General features: G+C 51.8%; 1 protein-coding gene across 2 annotated transcripts in view; it reads left to right on the forward strand.

Annotated features, from left to right (window-relative positions):
- LOC140680909 (uncharacterized) overlaps positions 1-21447 on the forward strand; it is a 692735-nt gene that overhangs the window by 447270 nt on the left and 224018 nt on the right. The window contains exon 2 of one of the 2 annotated variants that reach the window (XM_072919811.1): positions 6298-7372. The exons of the other annotated variant lie outside the window; for it this stretch is intronic. Within the exon in view, the coding sequence (XP_072775912.1) occupies positions 6312-7220 (909 nt within the window). The 5' untranslated portion in view covers positions 6298-6311 and the 3' untranslated portion in view covers positions 7221-7372. Of the gene's footprint in view, positions 1-6297; positions 7373-21447 lie in introns of those variants that run through there. 2 annotated transcript variants of the gene reach the window in all.

The following is a 21447-nucleotide window of genomic DNA, read 5'->3' on the forward strand; positions in this document are numbered from 1 at the left end:
CCAGGTAATGCTTCATCTGCTCCACCATGATCCCTTTGTGTTCCCAGCACCTCTGGGATATCCAGACGGCACTGTTGGACACTGCAAAGCTCCCTGATCCCAGCAGGAAAGAGATGAAATCCCAGCCCTCGTAGCCGTACTGGAGGAATCCATAGACGCTCTGTTGGACAGGAGGTCACAGCTGGAAACCCCCTGCACTGTGTGGAGACCTGGGAACGAGGAGAGAACAGACCCATGGAGACATGTCCCAGCCCCAGGGAGCCCCTTGGAGCTCCCTGGATTCCCATCCCAGCCCCACAGATCCCTCCCATCCCCAGAGATCCCATCCCAGCCACTCAGAGTCCTCCATTCCCACAGATCCCAGCCCAGCCCCCGGCTCCCCCCACTGCCCCTGCTCTGGTTGTACCAGCCCCGTCTCCAGGTCACTGTCAGCCACGGGCCGGTTCCTGTCCTTGAGCAGGGTCTGGCTGTCCCAAAATTCCAGCTCTGGCTGTCCCAATATCCCAGCTCTGGCTATCCCAGTATCCCAGCTCTGGCTATCCCAATATCCCAGCTCTGGATATCCCAATATCCCAGCTCTGGATATCCCAATATCCCAGCTCTGGTTATCCCAATATCCCAGCTCTGGCTGTCCCAATATCCCAGCTCTGGCTATCCCAATATCCCAGCTCTGGCTGTCCCAATATCCCAGCTCAGCTCCCGCCCCCATCCCCGGTGTCTGTGGCTCCATCCGGCCCCGCTCGCTGCCGCAGCGCTCGCAGGAGGTCCCATCCACGTCCCCCAAATTAAGGACTGGGGGACTCCTGGGCTGGGCTCCAACAGTGCCCTTCCAGGAACTGCAGGGAGTGGAGAATTGGGGGAACACAAAGATTTGAGGGAGCTGACGGGGCTGAGATTTTGGGGTTCCAGGGGGTCCACAGGCCAAGGAAAGGGGGACATGAAGAGCTGGCAGAGCTGGGAAGGAGGTTCAGGGGCTGAGAGCCAAGGAAAGGGGGTGCAGGGACTGGGAGAGCTGGGATGGGGTGTCCAGGGAATCCTGTGCCCAGGAAAGGGGGTGCCAGGGCTCCTGAGTGTGAGGAAAGGAGGGGCTGGGGGCTGGGAAAGGCAGGAATGGGGGCCCAGGGGTCCCAGGTCAGGGAAAAGGGTGGGACTGGGGGTTGGGAGAGGTGTGGGATGGGAACATGTTGAGTTGGTGCCGGATAAGGGGGTGCAGGGGGGTCTCAGTGCCGGGCAAAGGGGTAAAATGGTGTCTTGGTTCTCAGGAATGGGGGCGCAGGGGGGTCTCAGGGTCACGGAAATGGGGGGGCAGGGATGGAGAGGTAGAAGGGAGTTCCAGGGGTCCTTGAGCCCAGGAAAGGGGAGTCCAGGGTTTCCCAAAAAGGGGATACCAGGGTGGGAACACCCGGGGTGTTTGGGAAGGGGGAGTTCAGAGGGTCTCTGGCTTTGCACAGAGGTGGGGCTGGGGGCTGGGAAAGGCAGCAATGGGGGTCCAAGGTGTTCCAAGGCGTTCCAGGATCAGGCACACGGGAAATCTAGAGGCTGGGAGCAGGGAAAAGGGGAGCAGAGGGCCCTGATGTCCGGAAATGGGGGATTCAGGGGGGTCCCTGTGCAGGATAAGGGGAGCAGGGGGGTTCCCGGTGCCGGCAATGGCGATTCAGGGTCCCGGTGCCGGGGTCCCACTCCCCCCTCGCCCGCCAGGAGCGCCCCCAGCCCCAGCGCTGGAGCCACCGCGCTGCTCCTCCTCACTCCCAGTATGATCCCAGTATGATCCCAGTAGGATCAGTCACCCAGGAGCTGCTCCCAGTATGATCCCAGTACAGCCCAGTCACTCCTGGCATCCCCCCACCCCTCTCTGCGTTCCGACCTGTCCCGGCTCCATCCCCGCCCCTCCCGCGGCTGCGGGGAGGAGGAGGAGGAGGGAGGAAGAGGCGGAGCGGCAGCGGGAGCAGCAGGAGGAGCGGGGAGGATGAACCGCGGGGCTCCGGCTCTGCCTGAACTCGCAGCACCCCGGGAGCGTCGCCCCCATCCCGCAGGTGCCCGGGCAGGGGGAGCTCGCCCCAAATATCCCGGGGCTCCCTGGGTTTGGGGTTTTTGGGGGGATGTTTGGAGCTGGCGGGGCTCCAAGGCCGAGCCGCAGCTGCCCTCGGGGGGACATCGGGGGTCCCCGGGAGGTGTTTTTGGGGGGTCCCGGTGCGGGTGGCGGCAGAGCCCCGGCGGGGCCGGGGGGATGCGGGTCCCCCCGCGGTGCGGGCTGGGCTTCCCGGCCGGGCCCTCCGAGCTCTGCCGGGGCCGCGTGGGGACCGCGCGGGAGCGGCGGGAGCGGCGGGGGGACCCCGGATTTGGGGAGACCCGGAGAGCCACGGCTTCCCTGGGCGGGAGCGCAGAGAGAGGAGAGCCCCAGGAGCCCCAGCGGGGACCCCGAGACGGGGGACCCCTGGCAGTGCCGGCACCCGGCAATGGGGGTGCTGGGGCTGGAGGGGCGGCATGGCCGGGAAAGGGGTTCGGGGGTACCGGGGCCGCCAGGGGCTGCTCCCAGCAGGTGCCCAGTTCCTACCCCTGTGTGCTTCCAGTTTCCTGGGCACTCCCAGGATGAGCCCAGTCAGTCCCAGTATCACCCTGGTCACTTCCCCTCACTCCCTGCAGGATCCCTGTTTCTCCCAGTATGAGCCCAGTGACATTCTCAGTCATTCCCCATTATGACGCTATTTGCCCTCAGCAAGTCCCAGTTGCTCCCACTTTTCTCCAGTGTGTTCCCACTTCTCCCAGTTGCTCCTAGTATAGTCACAGTCACTCCCACTATGATCCCAGTCTGCCCCAGCAGGGCCTCAGTCACTCACACTTGCCCCCAGCATGGTCCCAGTTGCCCCCAGCACATTCCCAGTGGCTCCCAGTGTGGTCCCAGTCACCACCTGCATGTTCTTAGGTACTCCCAGTACATCCCAGTTGCCTGGAACATTCCCAGAGTCTTTGCCAGGCACTCCCAGTTACCTCAGCATGGTTCAGCTGCCCCCAGTTTTATCCCAGTCACTGCCAGTACATCCCAGTTGTCACCTGCATGACTCCTGTCATTCCCAGTTGCTCCCAGTTGCTCTCAGTGTGTGTGCATTTGGCTCCCAGCATGGGCCTGGCAGCTCCCAGTAACCCCCAGCCAGGATCCATTCACACCTGCTGGAATCCCAGTGGCTCCCAGGATGATCCCAGCTGCACCCAGTCCCCCCCAGTATGGTTCCAGTCACTCCCAGTATGATTCCAGCCCTGCCCAGAATGACTCCCTGTCACTCCCAGTGTGGGCCCAGCTGCTCCCAGTCACCTCCAGCATGGTTCCAGTCACAGCCAGCACACTTCCAGTCATTCCCAGTATGATGCCAGCCAGTTCCAGTAGGATCCCAGTATGGATCCATCATGGGCACAGCTGCTCCCATTATCATCCACTGTGGTTCCAGTTGTTCCCATTTACCCCCACTGTGGTTTCAGTCTCTCCCAGTGTATCCCAGTTGCTCCCACCATGTTCCCAGTCACTCCAGTTGTCCTCAATTGCTTCCAGCCTGATCCCAGTTGCTCCAAGTAAGATCCAGTAGGATCCCAGTTGCCCCCAGCATGCTTTCAGTTGCTTCCTGTTCTCCCCAGTGTGATCCCAGTTGCCCCCAGTTGTCCCTTGTATCAACCCCATCACTCCCCATATGATCCCAGTTGCTCCCAGCATGGTCCCAGTCATGCCCAGTTGTCCCTGGTGTAGACCCACTCACTTCCACTCGCTCTCAGTTCTCCCCAGCATGGTCCCCGTTGTTCCCAGTGTGTTCCCAGTCACCCCAGTAAGGTTACAAACATCCCCAGTAAATCCCAGTTGCCTTCAGCATCTCTGTGGTCATTCCCATACACTCCCAGTAATCCCAGTAAGGTGCTTGTTATCCCAGTATGATCTCAAGTCATGCCCAGTATGTCCCAGTTGTCTCCAGCCTGCATCCAGTCATTCCCAATTCCTCCAGTTTGCTTGCAGCATGATCCCAGTTGTTCTCAGTTGCTCCCAGTAGCCCAAAGTGGGATCCCAGTTGCTCCCTTTCATCACCAGTATGAGCCCAGTAACCTCCAGTATGATCCTTGTCACATGCCAGCACTCCCAGTATGGTCCCAGTATAATCCCAGTAACTTCCAATCACTCGCAGTATGGTCCCAGTTGCCTCCAGCTACATCAGCCCAGTCAATCCCAGTATGATGCCATTTGCTCCCAGAGTGCTCCAAGTTGCTCCCAGTCACCCCCAGTACAGGGATGCTGTGCATGGTGTGTTCCCAGTCACTCTCAGACACTCCCAGTATTAGTCCAGTCCCTCCCAGTATGATCCAGAGATGACGCCAGTGTGCTCCCAGTCAGTGCCAATATGAACCAGTTGTGCTCCACATGGTTCCAGTTGCCCCTTTCACCCTCACTGTCCCTCCCAGTCTCTCTCAGTGTCCCCCAGTTCCTTCCAGCATATTCCCACTCACTCCCAGTTCCTTCCAGCGCGATCCCATTTGCTCACAACTGCTCCCAGTCAGCCTCAGTGTCGTGGCACTCACTGCCAGTATGATCCCAGTCACCTCCAGCATGAACCCAGTATAAGCCCAGTCGTTTCCAGTCATCCCCAGCAGGCACCCAGTGACTCCCAGTTCCTCCCAGTTGCTCCTAGCATGATCCCAGTTGCTCACAGCTGCTCCCAGTCACCCTCATCATGCTCCCAGTCACTCCCAGTATATCCCATTTGCCCCCAGCATGGTCTCAGTTGGCCCCCGTAGGCTCCTACTCTGTGTCAGTATGATCCCAGTACGATCCCAGTCTCCCTCAGGGTGATTGCAGTCTGCCCTGGCATAGGCCCAGCTGCTCCCAGTATGATTCCAGTACAATCCCAGTACAAACCAGTCCTTCCCAGTGCTGCCACTCCTGGCATCCCCGAGCCCTCTCTGCGTTCCCCCCTCCTGATCTCCTGAGAGGAGCCCCAAGGGCCGGCAGTGCCCAGGCAGGGTCCCCAGGCAGCCCCAGTTTGGATGTGCAGCCCCCAGTTTCCCCAGTTTGCCTCTCCTTTGGCCCGGGCCGGGTTTCCCCCCGGAACAGCGGCTGGGAGCAGCCGAGAGCCCCGCGCTGCCCATCCCGACCTGTCCCGGCTCCATCCCCGCTCCTGCCGCGGGCTGCCGGGGCTGCGGGAACGGGAACCGAGGGTGTCGCTGCTCCTGGGGGAGGAGGAGGAGGGAGGGAAGGGCAGGGATGAAGGAGGAGCGGGAGGTGGGGATGGGGAGGAGGAGGAGGGGGTATGGAGGGGAGGGATGGAAGAGGAGAAGGAGGTGTGGATAACGAAGAGGAGGAGGAGGAGGAGGGGGGATGGAAGGGAAGGGATAAAGGAGGACAGGCAGGAGGGGACGGGACACAGGAGGAGGAGGAGGAGGAGTGATGGAAGATGAGGGATGAGGGAGCAGAAGGCGGTGGGGTTAGAGAGCAGGAGGAGGGGGAAGGAAGGGCAGGGAGGGAAGGGCAGGGATGGAGCAGGAGCGGGAGGTGGGCTTAGGGAGGAGGAGGAGGAGGCGGAGGAGGAGGAGGAGGAGGAGGAGGAGGAGGGATGGAAGAGGAGGGGCGGCAGGAAGAGGAAGAGGAGGTTTAAAGGCAGATGGAGCAGAGCAGAGAGAAGCACGCGGTCAGCCCTGCCTGAATTCGCAGCCCCCACCTGTGGGATCATCGCCCCCCATCCCGCAGGTGAGCGGGGAGGGGGAGCTCGGGCCAGATCTCCTGGGGGGTGCCTGGGTTGGGGTTTTGGGGAGATGTTTGGAGAAGGAAGAACTGCGAAGCTGAGCGGAAAAGTCCCCTTGGGGGGACTCCTTGGAGCCCCTGCAGCCCAGAGCAGGGAAGAAGGGGAGAAGGGAGCCCAGGAGCCCAAACAGCCCCGGCACCCCTGAATGGGGAGAGCCAAGAGGGGGGAGCTTTTGGGATTGCTGGGACTCCCGGCAGCCTGGGGAGGGCGGGCAGCGAGGAGAAGGGGGACCCCCAATCCAAGTGTGACCCCAGCAGCTGGGACAGGGGGGAGCCCCGAACAGCAAAGGGGAGGCAGCAGGGACGGGGAACTCCTGGGAGGCTTTTTCATGGCTGGATCTCAGTGTTCGGGAGGTTTTTATGGAGCCCAGGTGGCCAGGGACATCTAGAGATGGACTGGGACAGAGGGAGCTTCAAACTCAACGTGCTCATCCCTTGTTTTCCCCAAACCAGGATTTCCCATTCCCAGCCCCTGGGAGGCTGCGAGGAAGAGGAAGAGCCTCTACTTGTCCTTCCTCCCCCAGGGCAGGAGCTGAGGATGGAGAGCAGGGAGGACAAATCCCCGCGGCAGAACCTGGTGGAAGAGGCCGTTTTGAGCCGCTCCACAGTGCAGGAACCCGACGGGGAGGAAATGCCCCGGAGATCCCACACGAGGAGGGGCTGCAAACGCAGATCGCGGGGATCTGAGGGGGAAAGACCCACCCTGGGCCGGGGAGGCGGCCGGAGATGGAGCCAGAGCTCGGAGCTGGGGGTCCCTGAGCAGCTCCATGATGGGGAGAAGCCCCACAAGTGCTCGGAGTGTGGGAAGAGCTTCAGGACGAGGTCCGAGCTGATTCTGCACCAGAGGATCCACACTGGGGAGAGGCCCTACGAGTGTGGGGAGTGTGGGAAGGGCTTCAGCCAGAGCTCCAGCCTGATCGTGCACCAGAGGATCCACACTGGGGAGAGACCCTACGAGTGTTCCAAGTGTGGGAAGAGGTTTCAGACCAGCTCCTGTCTCCTCCGGCACTATCGGGTTCACATGGAGGAGAGGCCCTTCTGCTGCCCTGTGTGCAGGAAGGGATTCAGGGAAAACTCCACCCTCATCCAGCATCGCCGCATCCACACCAGAGAAAGGCCCTACGAGTGTGGGGAGTGTGGGAAGAGCTTCAGCCGGAGCTCCAGCCTGATCCAGCACCAGAGGACCCACACTGGGGAGAGGCCGTACGAGTGTTCTGAGTGTGGGAAGGGGTTTCAGACCAGCTCCCATCTCCACCAGCACTATCGGGTTCACACAGAGGAGAGGCCCTTCCGCTGCCCCGACTGCGGGAAGGGATTCAGGGAAAACTCCCACCTCCTCAGGCATCAGCGCATCCACACAGGGGAGAGGCCCTACGAGTGTCCCCGGTGTGGGAAGAGATTCTCAAGGAACTCTCACTTGACCAAACACCAACAGAGGCACTGGTAAGGGAAGCCCTGCGAGTGCCCCGAGTGCGAGAAGAGCTAAACTCCATCCCCCACTGGAGGACCCACATTGGGCACAGCCTTGGTGACCCACATTCCCTGTGATCTATGTTGGGAACACACCTGGCTGCTTCTCCTTTAGTGTTGACCTTAATTTTTTTCTCTTCTCAGACTCTCTGTGCTCCAAGAGCCAAGAGGGATTGATCTTTCATCTCAAAACCACTCACATCCCACTGAAAACAAATGAATTTTAACCCACAGAGCCTCAATCCCACCTCAAATTGTTTGTTCCCACCTCAAAAAAACCCAATCCCACACCAAACTCACTCGAATCCACAGCTGCCAGGTTGAGATGGGTTTGGGAGGAGACTCGGAGAAGTGGGATCCCAGTTTGGAGCGGTGGGATGGGGATTGTGTGGGGCTGGGTGGCTGGGATGTATTTGATAGCAAATAAAACTTTCAGACTTACTGATTTCTTTGCCGTTCATTTCCAGTCCGTGGCAGTTCTGTTTTTCAGGGCACCACCTTCTCAGCTGATTGTGTTTGTGTCCTCCTTTCCCTCCCACCTCTCTTTACCTGCTCTGTTTCTCTCTCCATGTCTCCCTTGACCCAGGGACCTCCAAAGACCCTCCCCCAATTTAATTTCCTCAGGGGACCACCAAAGATCCTTCCCTGATTTAATTGAATCCTCCTCTAATTTAATTGCCCCCTCTGCCCCCAATGACCCACCCCTGATTTTTTATTTTTTTTATTTCCCAATTATTATTTTAATTCTTAGTTCAGGAGCTGAAGTTATGGAGGCCAGCAGTGAAATGTCTCTGTAGGATTTTGCTCCACTTGGCTTTCAGCCCCTTCTCAAGAGCTTTGCCTTCGAGGGCAAAGGGAATGTCTTTTCCTGGCTGGGAGCTGAAATTCCAGACCTCTGGAATGTGTGCAGGGCCATATAGACTGGGATCAACCGGAGATTGGGATCAAATATGCACTGAGATCCTGTGGTCTAGGATCAGCTAGGGACTGGGATCAATTAGGGACTGGGGCCCTACAGACTGGAATGAACTGAACTGGGATCAAATACGGACAAGGATCAAACATGGACTGGGATCCTATGGACTGGTATCAACAAGGGACTCGGATAAAATAGGGACTGGGATCCTACAGACTGGGATCAAATTGGGACTGAGATCATATGGACTTGGATCAACTAGAGACCTGGATCAACTACAAACTGTGTTCAAATAGAGACTGGGATCAGATGTGGATTGGGATCCTATGGACTGGGATCAAATATAGACTGGAATAAAATTGGGACTGGGGTCAGATATGGAATGGGATCATATGGCCTGGGATCAAATATAGACTGGGATAAAATTGGGACTGGGATCAGATATGGACTGGGATCATATGGCCTGGGATCATATGTCTTGGGGAAGCTCAAATAGGAAAGCCTTATAAATATGACTGCCTGGCAAAAGGTTTAGAAAATACAGAGATTGAGATGGTAACAAGTTGTGACATACCAAACCGTAGTCACTGCACAAGTAGAACACAATCGTACAGCCAGGATGAAGACAATTCCCCCTTCTGGTTGAACAATGCCCTTACCTACATGTAGGTCCAAGGGTCAAATGGACTGTTGGATCTCACCCCAATGTATGGTTCATCCCACACCTGTAACCCTCCCCTGAAGCATCAGGAGTCTGTGACCCCATTGGCCCAAGTCTTGTTCCAGCCCACCTTGAAGCCCCTGACAAGGAGTCCTTGAGGAGCCAGACGCTCTCTTGGAACTTCCCTTCTCTTGGAACTGCCCCTCTCCTGGAACATCCTCTTGGGATCCTCTCTTATCTCCCTCTACCCCTTGCCTCTCCCTTCCCCCACACCCTCGGGCCTGCCACGGGTCAGGTCTGGTGACTCCAAGCAGGGCCTTTCACCCTCTCTAATAAACCAGATATTCTAAGAGCAGCCTTCAGAGATCTCTCGTCTCCATCCACCCAAAGCGTCCTGGAGTCCAGCGTCCTCGCAATATGGACTGGGATCAAATACGGACTGGGATCAAATACGGACTGGGATCAAATATAGTCTGGGATAAAATAGGGACTGGGATCAAAGAGGGACTGGGATAAAATAGGGACTGGGATCAAATATAGTCTGGGATAAAAGATGGACTGGGATCTGTTGCAGCATTTTTGAGAGAAAGAGGACATGAGTTATGAAATTTGAGCTACTCCAGTCTAGGCCGCAGATTTAGGCCTGGTGAGGCCTTCAAGCCTCTGACGCAGTTAGAAATTCAGAGTTTGTGGTGCAGATAGAAATAGTATTAAGGTGTGATGGGGACCACTGGGTTGTTTGGGTGTGAATTAGTATAGGTTTTATAGTGTAAGGTGTAGGCCGTTTTAAGGAAAAGGTAAACAATATTAGTTTGGCAATCAGAGTGTCTTTGTTTTTGTAAACTATGTGGAAGCTTATATAAACTATCACCTTATCTTGAATAAAGGGAGAACGCTTGATTAACCACATTGGTTCAGATCTGCTTTTGTCTTGTCCAGCTTTCCGTGTTTCTGAGATTCCCTGGCTTTTAGTGGCGCCCGAGCAGGGACTCAGGAGGCTCCAAAAAGGCTCCCAAATTACTTTTAGAGTAACGGGGAGCGGAGTTTGAGTCGCAGAACGAAAATTCAGGTCCAAATTGCCTCATGGTGACGGGGCCGGGATCCCAAATTCACTTTTTGTGAACGGGGATCAAGTGGAAACGGAGCAGAAGTCTCCAAACTCCGAATTGGGCCGTTTCCCAACTGGAGAAAAAAGACTCTTCGCATTGTTGTTTGTTTGTGAGAGTCCGTTGGAGCAGTGGGAAGACCTCAGCGTTCACAAAGGACCCGAACGGCGGGTGTGGACGTGGCCGGGGCCGGGAAGCTGGAGCGGAGTTGCTGCCTTGCCGAAGAAAAGCGAGAGCGAAGCAACCCGTGGAGGTTGGAGGTAAGCCGCGGACAGAAAGAGAGGGTGAAAGTTCACCATGGATGGGGATCTGCAGGCTTCAGTGCGGCTTCTCTTTCATATTCTCTCAAAGAGAGCTGAAAAAGTTAAAGAAGCCGATTTAGAGCAGTTGGAGCATGGAGGCATTTGGAAGAAAGTTTTACATACCCTGCAGAGCATGGCCGCGGAGAAAAAAGCAGCAGAAGCTGCAATTCAGGCATTTGAGCAATCCACATCAGAACAGACAGAAGCTCAAAAGCCATCTCGGGTTAAAAAATTCTTTAATGTTTGTAATATGCGGCCAGTGCGAGGGCAGAAAGCTCCAGTCAGTCCCTCCGTCAGGGATTTTGTACCTCGTTGGGAGGAAAGCGCAGAGCCAGGCGGCACAGGGCCGGCTGACACAGGACAAAGCGGACACATGGCCGCGCCTGGAGCGGAAGTGTGCTCGCAAGCAGCGGATGTTAACAGCTCGGCGGTTCCGCGGAGTGAGGCAAACCCGGAAGTGACCCTCCCGGGTCCCTCAGGAGGCGGGGAGACACCTGAGGAGGCAGGCGGAGTTGGTGACGAAACAGGGCTGAGTCAGGAGGAGGAACTCAGGGGCGGAGATCAAGGTGGAGGCCAGGGCGGAGACGGGAGCGAGGCGGCGCCGGCCCCTCGCCCCCCCGCAGCGGCAGCGGCGGCGGCTGCCGCGGGTGCGTGCATGCGCAGAAGCGCGGCTCGCCGGTACCCAGCGGCGGCGGCAAGCAGCCTGGCGCCATTTGGGGGGGCCGGGCACAGCCCTGCTAGCGGGATCACAGAGACAGTTACACAGACAACAGCAGCGCAGACCCCCGCCCCAGGCAGCCCCCACCCCACCACCGTGGCGTGGCAAGGACAGGAGCGAGACGGCGCCGCCCCCCTCATCTCCCCGCAGCACCCAGCAATGGCGGCGGAGACGCTGCACAGCCTGGTTGCCACGGTAACGACAACGCCAAGAGCAGCAGTGTCACCAATGGAGGGATTGCAACACTACAGCAAAATTTTCAACAGAATTTTTTCAATTCCTCGCAAGAGTCAGAAGACGTAATGAAAAAGTATAGCAGTACCGAGTGTTTTCCAAGATACCAAGAAGGATGGACATTATGCAAATCAAAGTTATTTCAAATACAATGTGGATGAAAATTACTGTAAAAAAAAAAAAAAAAAAAAGATAGAAATGTTAATAATGATTTAATTGCCAAAAATGTCTTTGAAAACAAAGATTTGAGAAAAGTCAGTCAGATGGAATGTTGGCATTAAGTTCACAATTTCTGTTTTTGAGTTTTATAAATATTAATATAAGTAATTATGATTTTTGAGTTTTATAGATAATAAGATAAATGATGATTGTCAAGTTTTGTAGGTAATGATAAGTAGTGATTGTTACTAATGTTATATGAATGCTTTGAAAAGATTGTCTTAAACTATTTTAAACATTTCTTGTTGATAAGTTGATCATATAATGTAAGTTGTCTGATTTTTGTGATAAAAATTATTATTAAGATGTTAAAGTATTGAGGTGTTGTTTTAATATTTACAGTCAGTTTTCATATGTTTTATTGTCTTTTTAGGTGATTGATTACAAGATGTGTTTTTTCAGGATCCTGTGTTTTTGGCTTTTTAATTACTCATGTGATTTTTTTTTTTGTTCAATCTTCTATGCAGCTGCAATTTATCTTCTTTTACAAATTTATAGTCCAAGTTTTAGTTCAAGATTTCAGAGTTCAAATTTTCAGATTTTTGAAGAAAAAGTTTGTTGTATTTAAAAAATTTTTGTCTTAAAAGAAATTTTAGACAGGTTCAATTATCTGATGGTTTGATAATTTTTAATAATAAGGTTTTTTACTTATAACAGTTATTTCTAAGACTTTCATTTTATAATGCGTTAATACATATCCTCCAATTAGGGTTTGAGCTCTGGCCAAGCTCTGGCTCTACGTGGATGGTGTGATTGACCCAGGTGTTTTCTGCATCAAAAAGTATTCAAGTCCTTTTGGCTTGACAATTTGACCGTATAAGACAGCTGAGCCTCAAAGGGAGTTTTGGAGAGACATGATCTGGACATGTTTTATCCAAATCTTTGTTGTTTTAAGGTTTTTCAGCTGCTGCAGACTCTGGGATGACAATTTGATAGTGTAGCACTTGGTAACTGTGATTTTATATGTAATATTATTTGTGTATTATCTGATTGATTTTTATTTGTTGTTAGTTTCTTTACTATATGCATTGTTTTGTTCTTAATGTTTTTCATGTTTATAACAAAGATGTTGATATTTCCATTTCTTCATGCAAGTTTTAAGGAACAGAATTAAGAGAGGACCCTCCAGTCCCTGTGGGGGTGTTGGGTTTGTTTGTGTTTTAACAGGTGCAGAATCTAGATGGATTTCAGTGAAGAATGTGGAACTTGTCAATTGCAAGGATTGACCCTAATCTCCCCCTGCATCTTACAATTTAGAATACTGAAGACCACCTACTAGGAGCTGTTACTCAGCAGTTAGAGAAAACAGGGAAGACAGCAGTACTGGAATGGCTGTCACCTCCATTGCAACAAAGAAAAACTATAACTTCAAAAATCGAAAATTTGGCATTGCTGATCAAAAAAGGACGCATCCGCATTTTGGAAATCAGTGGCCTGGAACCAACGGACATTAATCTGCCCATAGAAAAGGCCACGTTAGATTGGTACCTTTTAAACTCCACAGCCCTAGCTGAAGCATTATTGTCGTCTGCAGCACAAATCAATACCGGTCCCCTTATACCGAAATCTTTGCGATGGCTAGGAGAATGGAGCTGGCTACAGAAACCCCTCAGAGAAGACAGGCCCATTCCAGATGCCACTACGGCTTTCACAGACGCTAGAAAACGCTCCAGGAAGGCGGCAGTAGTCTGGAAAAAGGGACAACAATGGCATCAACAAATATTAGAGGCAACATCAGAGAACAATTTGCAGACTTTGGAGTTGTTAGCAGTCATTTAGGCTGTAACTAACTTGCATGAACCATTGAATGTTGTATCAGACTCGCTTTATGTTGTGGGGGTAGTATCAAGGATTGAGGATGCTACTATCAGAGAAGTACAGAATCAGCGACTTTATGAACTGTTTCTTCAACTAAAACGTGCCCTCAGAATTAGAACTGAACCATATTCGGTCATCCATGTTCGTAGTCATAAATGGGACGAAGGGTTAGGAGAAGGAAACGCCAAGGCTGATAAGCCAGTCTCGCTTTCTCATCAAACAGTACTTCCTAGGCAGTCATTAGCACGGGAAAGCCATGCTATTTTCCATCAGAATGCTAAAGGCATGTCGAAAGAATTTCAGATTCCCTTAGAAGAAGCTAGAGCTATAGCCAAAGCCTGTCCAATTTGTAGTAATCAAAACAGAGGCATGGGTCTGGGTGTGGGAGTCAACCCAAGGGGCCTGCATGCTAATGAGATATGGCAGATGGATGTTACTCATGTACCCAGCTTTGGCCGCCTTAAGTATGTCCATGTGACTTTAGATACTTATAGTCATTATATATGGGCTACTGCACAGACTGGCGAACGGGCTATACATGTAGAACGGCACCTGCACAGTTGTATTGCTGTCATGGGAACCCCACAGAAAATCAAAACAGACAATGGTCCAGCCTACTGTAGCAAGCGTGTAGCTCGTTTCATGCAGTTTTGGAACATTGCTCATGTTACAGGGATTGCCAACTCACCTACTGGACAAGCAATAGTGGAAAGAGCAAATGGAACCCTTAAGCAGTATTTGGAAAAATATTCTGACATTAGTAGCATACAGGATAGACTACTTAAATGTTTGTTTGTGCTTAATCATTTATGTATTTTTGGAAACAGCGAGGTGCTGCCTGTGATTTCACATTTTTCCCCATTGAAACAGCCTGGGCCTGAAGCGGTGGTCAGGTATCGGGACCCGAAGACAGGAATCTGGCAAGGCCCAGCTAAGGTTGTATACTGGGGCAGAGGCTACTTATGTGTTTCTACATCAACAGGCACTTTGTGGGTTCCTGCAAGGTGGACGCGACCAGCAGTTATTGATGAACAGTCCAGAGCAGAGGAGGAAATATCGTCTGCAGAAAGTGCTGGCACCGATCCTGCGAGAAGTTGAAGAGGAATTTAATATCAAGTTTTTATACGAAACTGCACAAGAAGTAGCTGAAATGCTTCTCCCAGTTTTACAGAGAGACTTTTTACACCATTGCCAAACTGCTTGCTTAGCTTGCTTTGCACATAATCACCAAGCGTGGGTAAAAATTTATTGTGGGAACTGTAATAGTAACTGGTGGGTTTTTCAACGGGTTCTTAGCAACGGACTTTGGTGCCTTAATTGTAATTTTGCCTGGCATAGGGAAACGCCGCAGCAAGCATTAACTGCGTTAACAGGAGATACTATAAGGAACAGTATAGCCAGAATAGAAAACAGGGAGGATCTAGAGCTTAGAGATTTGGTGTGGTAGGTACGCCACATAGTCAAAAAGATATTAGGAGACAGACGCTCATGCATTTTAGACTCTTGTTGTGGTCATGAAGTTCGTATACCAACTCAGTGGCAGGTGCCACCCAATCAATGGGATTATACTTGTCGTAGGTTTACTAAAATTAATAACTGTCGCAAGAACTACTACGGTAAAACATCCCAACATTAACTCCTTATTTCCTAGGCAGAACGTATGGATTTCATTAGCAAGACAGCTAAATAGAACAGACTTTTGTGTGTCCTTAGCCCAGCCTAAATCCCCCTTCCATACCTGCCTTATTGGCGTACCACTTAATGAGACAGAGTACTCTTATTTAGTCACGACCCGAACGGCCAGACACTGTAAAAACAATATTAGCTCCTGCCTTGAAGAATATGACTCGTGGGATGATAGATTACCTTATAGTGGCAAGCCCGACGAGCTAGAGATATTGGGCTCGCTCCATGCTGCCTCATGCATGTATATTAACTCCAGCAAATATGATTGCAATGAAAGCAACGGTGCTTGGTGTAATATAACACTCTCAACGAATATTACCCCGCAACAGGAAAATTGGCAAAATCACTCCTTTTGGTGTCACTCTATAGCTCAAAAAGAAACAGACCCAGCCCCAGGTACAACAATTCCTCGCCGATTGCCACCCGGAATCTTTTTAATCTGTGGGGACAGAGCATTCAGCGGCATTCCTCAATGGCCCACTGGAGGCCCTTGTACGTTTGGGCGTCTCACAATAGCACTCCCTAGCCAGAGCGCTCTACTAGGCCTATATAGCAATACCAGCCAGGTAACCACCACACGACAAAAGCACTCAACCATTGATGCTTCCTGTGACGATAATGTCAATTTGTTTAATCGCGCGGAGCAAGTGGTTGCCTCTCTTTTTATGCCCGGCCTTGCTGCAGGACATGCTCTTTTTCAGTTAGAAAAGTTACAATGTTGGGTAGGCAAGCAAGCTAATGCTACGTCTGAGCTATTAAGTTTACTGGCCACAGACATAGATACCGTAAGACATGCAACATTGCAAAATTGGGCAGCTATTGACTTTTTATTATTGGCTCATGGGCATGGGTGTGAAGATTTCGAAGGAATGTGCTGTATGAATTTGAAAAATAGTTCCGAATCTATTCACAAGAAAATTCAGCGTTTGCAGCAACATGTTCAGGTGTTACAGAGGGATGATACGTTTTTTTGGATTATCATTTGAATCATGGAAAATTACGGGGTGGCTTAAACACCTTTTGCAGCTTATGATAATAAGATTGTTAGTTATAGTAATTTATAGTAATTTTAATGTATTTCAGTGCTTGCAAAGGACTTTAATGTCAATTATAGAACAAAAATGGAACACATCCTTGCTTGCTTATACAGAAAACAGGGGAAGTGTTGAGAGTTTAGCTGAAGAATGGCTGCGCAGCAAGGGACACGAAAGGGTTAAGTTGATGAGAGTGTGAGAATACGTGACTAGTAGCACGAAAACTATACCCCTGAGAAACAGATATCTTGTAACAACCTTGAGAAACAGATACCTCCTAACAACCTTGAGAAACAGATATCTCCTAACAACCTTGAGCATACAGGTGTCTCGTTAAAAATGAAATATTGCTTAGTATGCAGAAAAGTAATCAAGTATAAAGAAACAGTAACTGCAAGGCTTATCGCAAAGAGATATATGTGTTAATAGAAAGGTAACCAATCCTGAGCTTCGCTTCTGCAATATGTATGAACTAATTAGTGCTTGTATAAAGAAACTGTAATCGACTCCAATAAACTGAAAACTTGTTGACCATGATAATCATGAACTTGTTTTCCCGCGACGTTCTCACCCAACAGTGGTCCTTGGAGGTATTTGGGGATCTATAGGGGCTATTGGGGGTCCTTTCTGTGCCTCCTGACCTGACAGGAGCTTCTCTAATAAACTTAGGCTAAAGCTCCCAGTCTGCCCATGACAGGAGCCCCTGTGAGTGCCTGTGACATCCCAGCTCTTCAGCAGCCTGGGGACACTTAGAAAGTCCCCATGAAACCCCTCTAAGGACCTGTCAAAATATCTGAACCTTAATATTCAAATTGTTGGCTGTTAACCGAAAGGTTGGTGGTTCGAGCCCAGCCAGGGATGCCATTTATGTCAGAATCTGTGGTATTTAAATGATCCCAAAATTGCAGAAATTTGCTGTCTTTGAGCCCCACTGCCAAAGAAGAAGCCATAATTCATCTGTGCTGGTTTTCAAGGTTGTTTATTCTTGTTTATCTATAACATGTTCTGTCTGACCTGCAGTAGGCCTTTCTTGCGGGGCAGCGTGCAGGGCTCTGCCCCTCAGTGGGAAGTTACAAACATTATATACCAGAAACTACCTGTGCTATATTTACAATAATGGGCCAATACCTACCACCTCTGTTGAACAATGTGTCCCCAGTCTAAACCAACAGAAAAATGCCAACACTGCAGTGAAACATGGAAGGCATGAAGAAGACGAAAAAGGACAGGACACACACGATTTCCTCCATCTTGCCTCCTTTGAACCCCTTATCTAGAATCCTAAAATTCTACTTTTGCACCCGTGTCACACTAATTATTACTCATATCAAACATTCAGAGCTTGTAATTCATCCTGTAAGATTGAAAACTCTTTTCCATGGACAGAGATCACAGGCAGTGTCTCTGGGGGCTCTGTACAGGGGGGTTCCTGACCCCTGCCAGGGTCCCAGACCTTCTAGGGCAGCCAGAGGGATGCCCTGGATTACCACAGCAAACCTCATCAGGACCCATTGCTATGGTCAGTTTCCATGGCAACCAGCACCAGCCCCTGTTGCTATGGTCAGTTTCCATGGGTACCATCACCAGCCCCTGTTGCTATGGTCAGTTTCCATGGCAACCTTCCCCAGCCTCTGTTGCTATGGTCAGTCCCTGGGCAGCTCCATGGAGACCCCATGCCAGGGGTGGTTGCCGTGGACACCAGCTCAGGCCACCAGCCAGAGCCCGTTTCCATGGCAACCATTGGCAATCCCATCCCCAGGGTCATGGGATCCCAGAACCACAGAAGTGGCTGAGCTGGGAGGGACCCATCAGGATCCTCGAGTCCAACTGCTGGCCCTGCACAGGACACCCCAACACTGCCAGCCTGGGCCTGGCAGCGCTGTCCAAACGCTGCTGGAGCTCAGAGAGCCCTGGAGCTGTAACCCTTCCCTGGGGAGCCTGGGCAGTGCCCCAGCAGCCTCTGGGCAAAAACCTTTCCCTGAGATCCAACCTCAGCCTGCCCCGACTCAGCTGCAGCCGCTCCTTCCACTCCTGTCCCTGGGCACCAGAGTGAAGAGGTTCCCTCAGCCCCAGCCAGGGACCCGCTCCCAAGGCTGCTGCCATGGCCACCAGGGCTGGCACCAGCTGGGATGCTCGGTTTCCACAGGCCGGGATTCAGGAATGGAATTCCCCAATTTCCTGCTCTCACTAAAACCCCGCTGGTGCTCGTTGCCCTCCCACCTTCCACTGAAGGAAAAAATGGAAAGATCCCAGGCTGGGATAAGAACAATTTACTGGGAACAGCAACGAGATAAGGAACAAACTGGAACAGAAAAAATATTGACAACAGAAGGGATAAGAAAAACTATTTACAGGGGAAATTACATCACCATCAATTCTACCTTCCTGGCCACATGTCTCCTCCTGCCTGGAAAGGACAACCTTCTCAGGGAGAGAGAGAGAGAGAGTCCCTTTCCTGCCCCTGGCAATGACCTGAGGTGGGAGTGAATGTAGTGACAGGGCCATGGCCAGACCCTCATGTTCTTCAATCCCACATAAGGTCATTGGCAGGGGCAGGAGAAGGTACAGGTGTCTTCCCAGCATGGATCACAGGGAACAGGGATCACCAGGGCTCTTCCCAATCTGGGTTCTTCAATGGAGGGTTAAGCTGGAGCGGTGCATGAAGCTCCTCCTGCAGTTGGGGCACTCACAGGGCTTCCGTCATCGGTGGCTCCGTTGGTGTCGGGTCAAGTGAGAGCTCCGGGTGAAGCTCTTCCCACACTGGGGACACTCGTAGGGCCTCTCCCCAGTGTGGATGCGCCGGTGGCTGATGAGGTGCGAGTTTTGCTTGAAGCCCTTCCCACAGTCAGAGCAGAGGAAGGGCCTCTCCTCGGTGTGGACCCGATCATGCAGGAGGAGATCTGAGCTGCTCTGAAACCTCTTCCCACATGTGGGGCACATGTAGGGCCTCTCCCCAGTGTGGATGCGCCGGTGGGTGACAAGGGTAGAGTTTTGCTTGAAGCCCTTCCCGCAGTCAGGGCAGCGGAAGGGCCTCTCATCCGTGTGAATCCGCTGATGTTCAAGGAGATGGGAGCTGGTGTGAAACCTCTTCTGACACTCGGGACACTCGTAGGGCCTCTCCCCAGTGTGGATGCGTTGGTGGATGATGAGGTCGGAGCTCCAGCTGAAGCCCTTCCCACACCCCCCACACTCGTAGGGCCATTCCCCAGTGTGGATCATCTGATGTCGCTTCAGACTTTTGCTCCGCCTGAAGCTCTTCCCACACTCCAAGCACTTGTGGGGCTTCTCCCCATCGTGAAGCTTCTCAGGGACCACCAGCTCTGAGCTCTGGCTGAAGCTCTGCCCACCTTCCTGACCCAGAGTGGGCCTTTCCTCCTCAGAGCACCCTGGGCTGGGTTTCCAGCCCCTCCTTATGTGGGATCTCCGGGGCTTTTCCTCCCTGTTGGATGCTTGCGCTGTGGAGTTGCTCAAAACGGCCTCTTCCATGAGGTTGTGCTGCAGAGATTTGTCCTTCCTGGTCTCCATCATCAGCTCCTGCTCTGGGGTAGAAAGGACAAGGAGAGGATGAGATTTGCCTCCGTGCCACAAGGAAGGGTAAGGAGATCCCCCCAGTGCACCCCCGTCAGCAGAGCGTCGGCAGCGGGGCTGTCCTGCAGCCAGGGGCCAGGCTGGGCTGGGAGATGGAACAGGAGAGAGGGGGAAAGGGGCACTGACTTCCTCCTCACCTGCCTCAGTGTCCCAGGGCGCCTTCCTCTTCCTCACATCCTCCTCCTCCATTTCATGAAGATTTGGGTATGGGAAATTCTGTTTTGGGAGGAAAACAAGGGATGAGCACAGTGAGTTTTGTACCGGTTTGAAGGCAAACCAGGGGGAGAGTCTAAGCAAGAATGACAATTGAGGAAGAAAATTAAGATCAAGGCAATGATACAGAAACACTGGTTTAAACTCACAGAGTCAGGATATAACCTGACACCCCGTTGGTCAGGGTGGTGGTAGCAGTCTGATGAAATGGTGGCTGCAGTCCGGCTGGAGTGATGAACGTGATTCTGTCAAAGCGGTGATCCTGTAGAAGGGTCTGGTCTTCCTCTGAATGTCCAGTGGTGGTTATGGAGCTCTTGTCCTCTGGGAATGCAGTAGGCAAGGTGGTCGTGGTGTTGCAAGGGTGAGATTATATCCAGGCAGGAATGCTTGGTTCCTCCCCCTGGGCGGAGCATCCCACAATGGGATGATGTAATTTTATCAGTCCTGCAGTGACACTCAATGGCCCATTAACAGAAGATGGCCCCTGGAGGGCGTTATCAGGGCTGAGCCATGGAAGAGATAAAGAACACTGCCCCACCTGTTGATAACAGTTTATGGAGATGGTTACTGAAAACACTTTTGGTTACATCTGACACTGTAACCTGAAACAGTGAGGCAATCCCTGCTCGGGGTGGGGGGTGAACACCACCCCCCTTACCCAAACTGGCTCAGGTGTAAAAGCCCCACCCTGGGAAGGACACGCACACAGGGGACAATGTCACACTTGCCCCACCCCAGGGGAGATCTCTGTCCCTGTCACTCCCTTGCTCTCCCCACTTTTCTCTTTCTTTTCATCTCTCTCTCTACCTCACATTTACTGTTCAGGAAAATCCACTTTGGATTTGGTCTCCTTAGCACCTTCATTGGGGCAGAGGCATCTCTCTAAAATTTTTATTAACCAGATTGCGACATTATTTTGGCACAGTGAGTTCAGGGCACTGCTGTCTGACCCCAAGTGCCTTTGACAACAGCATGGGTCCCTCCTATGAGGAGGTTCTGCCTCTTTCTGGAGGAACTCTTAGAAACTTGGATGCAGCTTCCTCTGAGTGACTTTTAGGTGAACTTATGAGGAAAATGGCTGTTGTGGGTGGCCAGTGTAAAGAAAGTATTTTCTTGTCCTTCCTTGAAAAATTTTTTTAAATAACTGGAGAAAAGGGAACAAATGATACTAGCAAGACTGACAAGGATCATTCACCCCAATGTGAGGAATTCAAGACCAGTAAATTCCTACAAGAAGCCCGGTTCAAGTAGATAAATTCCCAAATAACTCCTGAATTCACAGGTCTGGGGACTTTGCCAAATATGAGAATCATTATTTTCTTTGTTCCTGTCACCTTTGTGACAGCTACACAGAGCTTTCCCTTCCCTTTATTAATCTGTATTGGGCCAAATTTCCACGTTCCTTTTATTGGAACCTGCCAGCAGCTGAGCTGAAGCTGTGCAGGAACTGATGAAACTTGGATTTGCCACAGAATTGCTTCTATTTTCAGTTTATTCATGTTTGGGATTTGATGTGTTTCCATCACAAGTGACTTGTGGGAAGAGCAAATCTTCCCCAAGGCATTTTATGTAGGGTTAAGTTTGATTTCTGCCAAGTTTGTTTTGTCCAGTGCTCAGGGGATGCTCAAGGGGTATCTGGTTTTGGTTTGGCCCTAATTTTCTTCTGATTTGTCTTTATCACTTAAAAACACCTGAAAAATGACTAAAAA

This window comes from Taeniopygia guttata, chromosome 30 (genome assembly GCF_048771995.1).
Source record: "Taeniopygia guttata chromosome 30, bTaeGut7.mat, whole genome shotgun sequence".
Lineage (NCBI taxonomy): Eukaryota > Metazoa > Chordata > Aves > Passeriformes > Estrildidae > Taeniopygia > Taeniopygia guttata.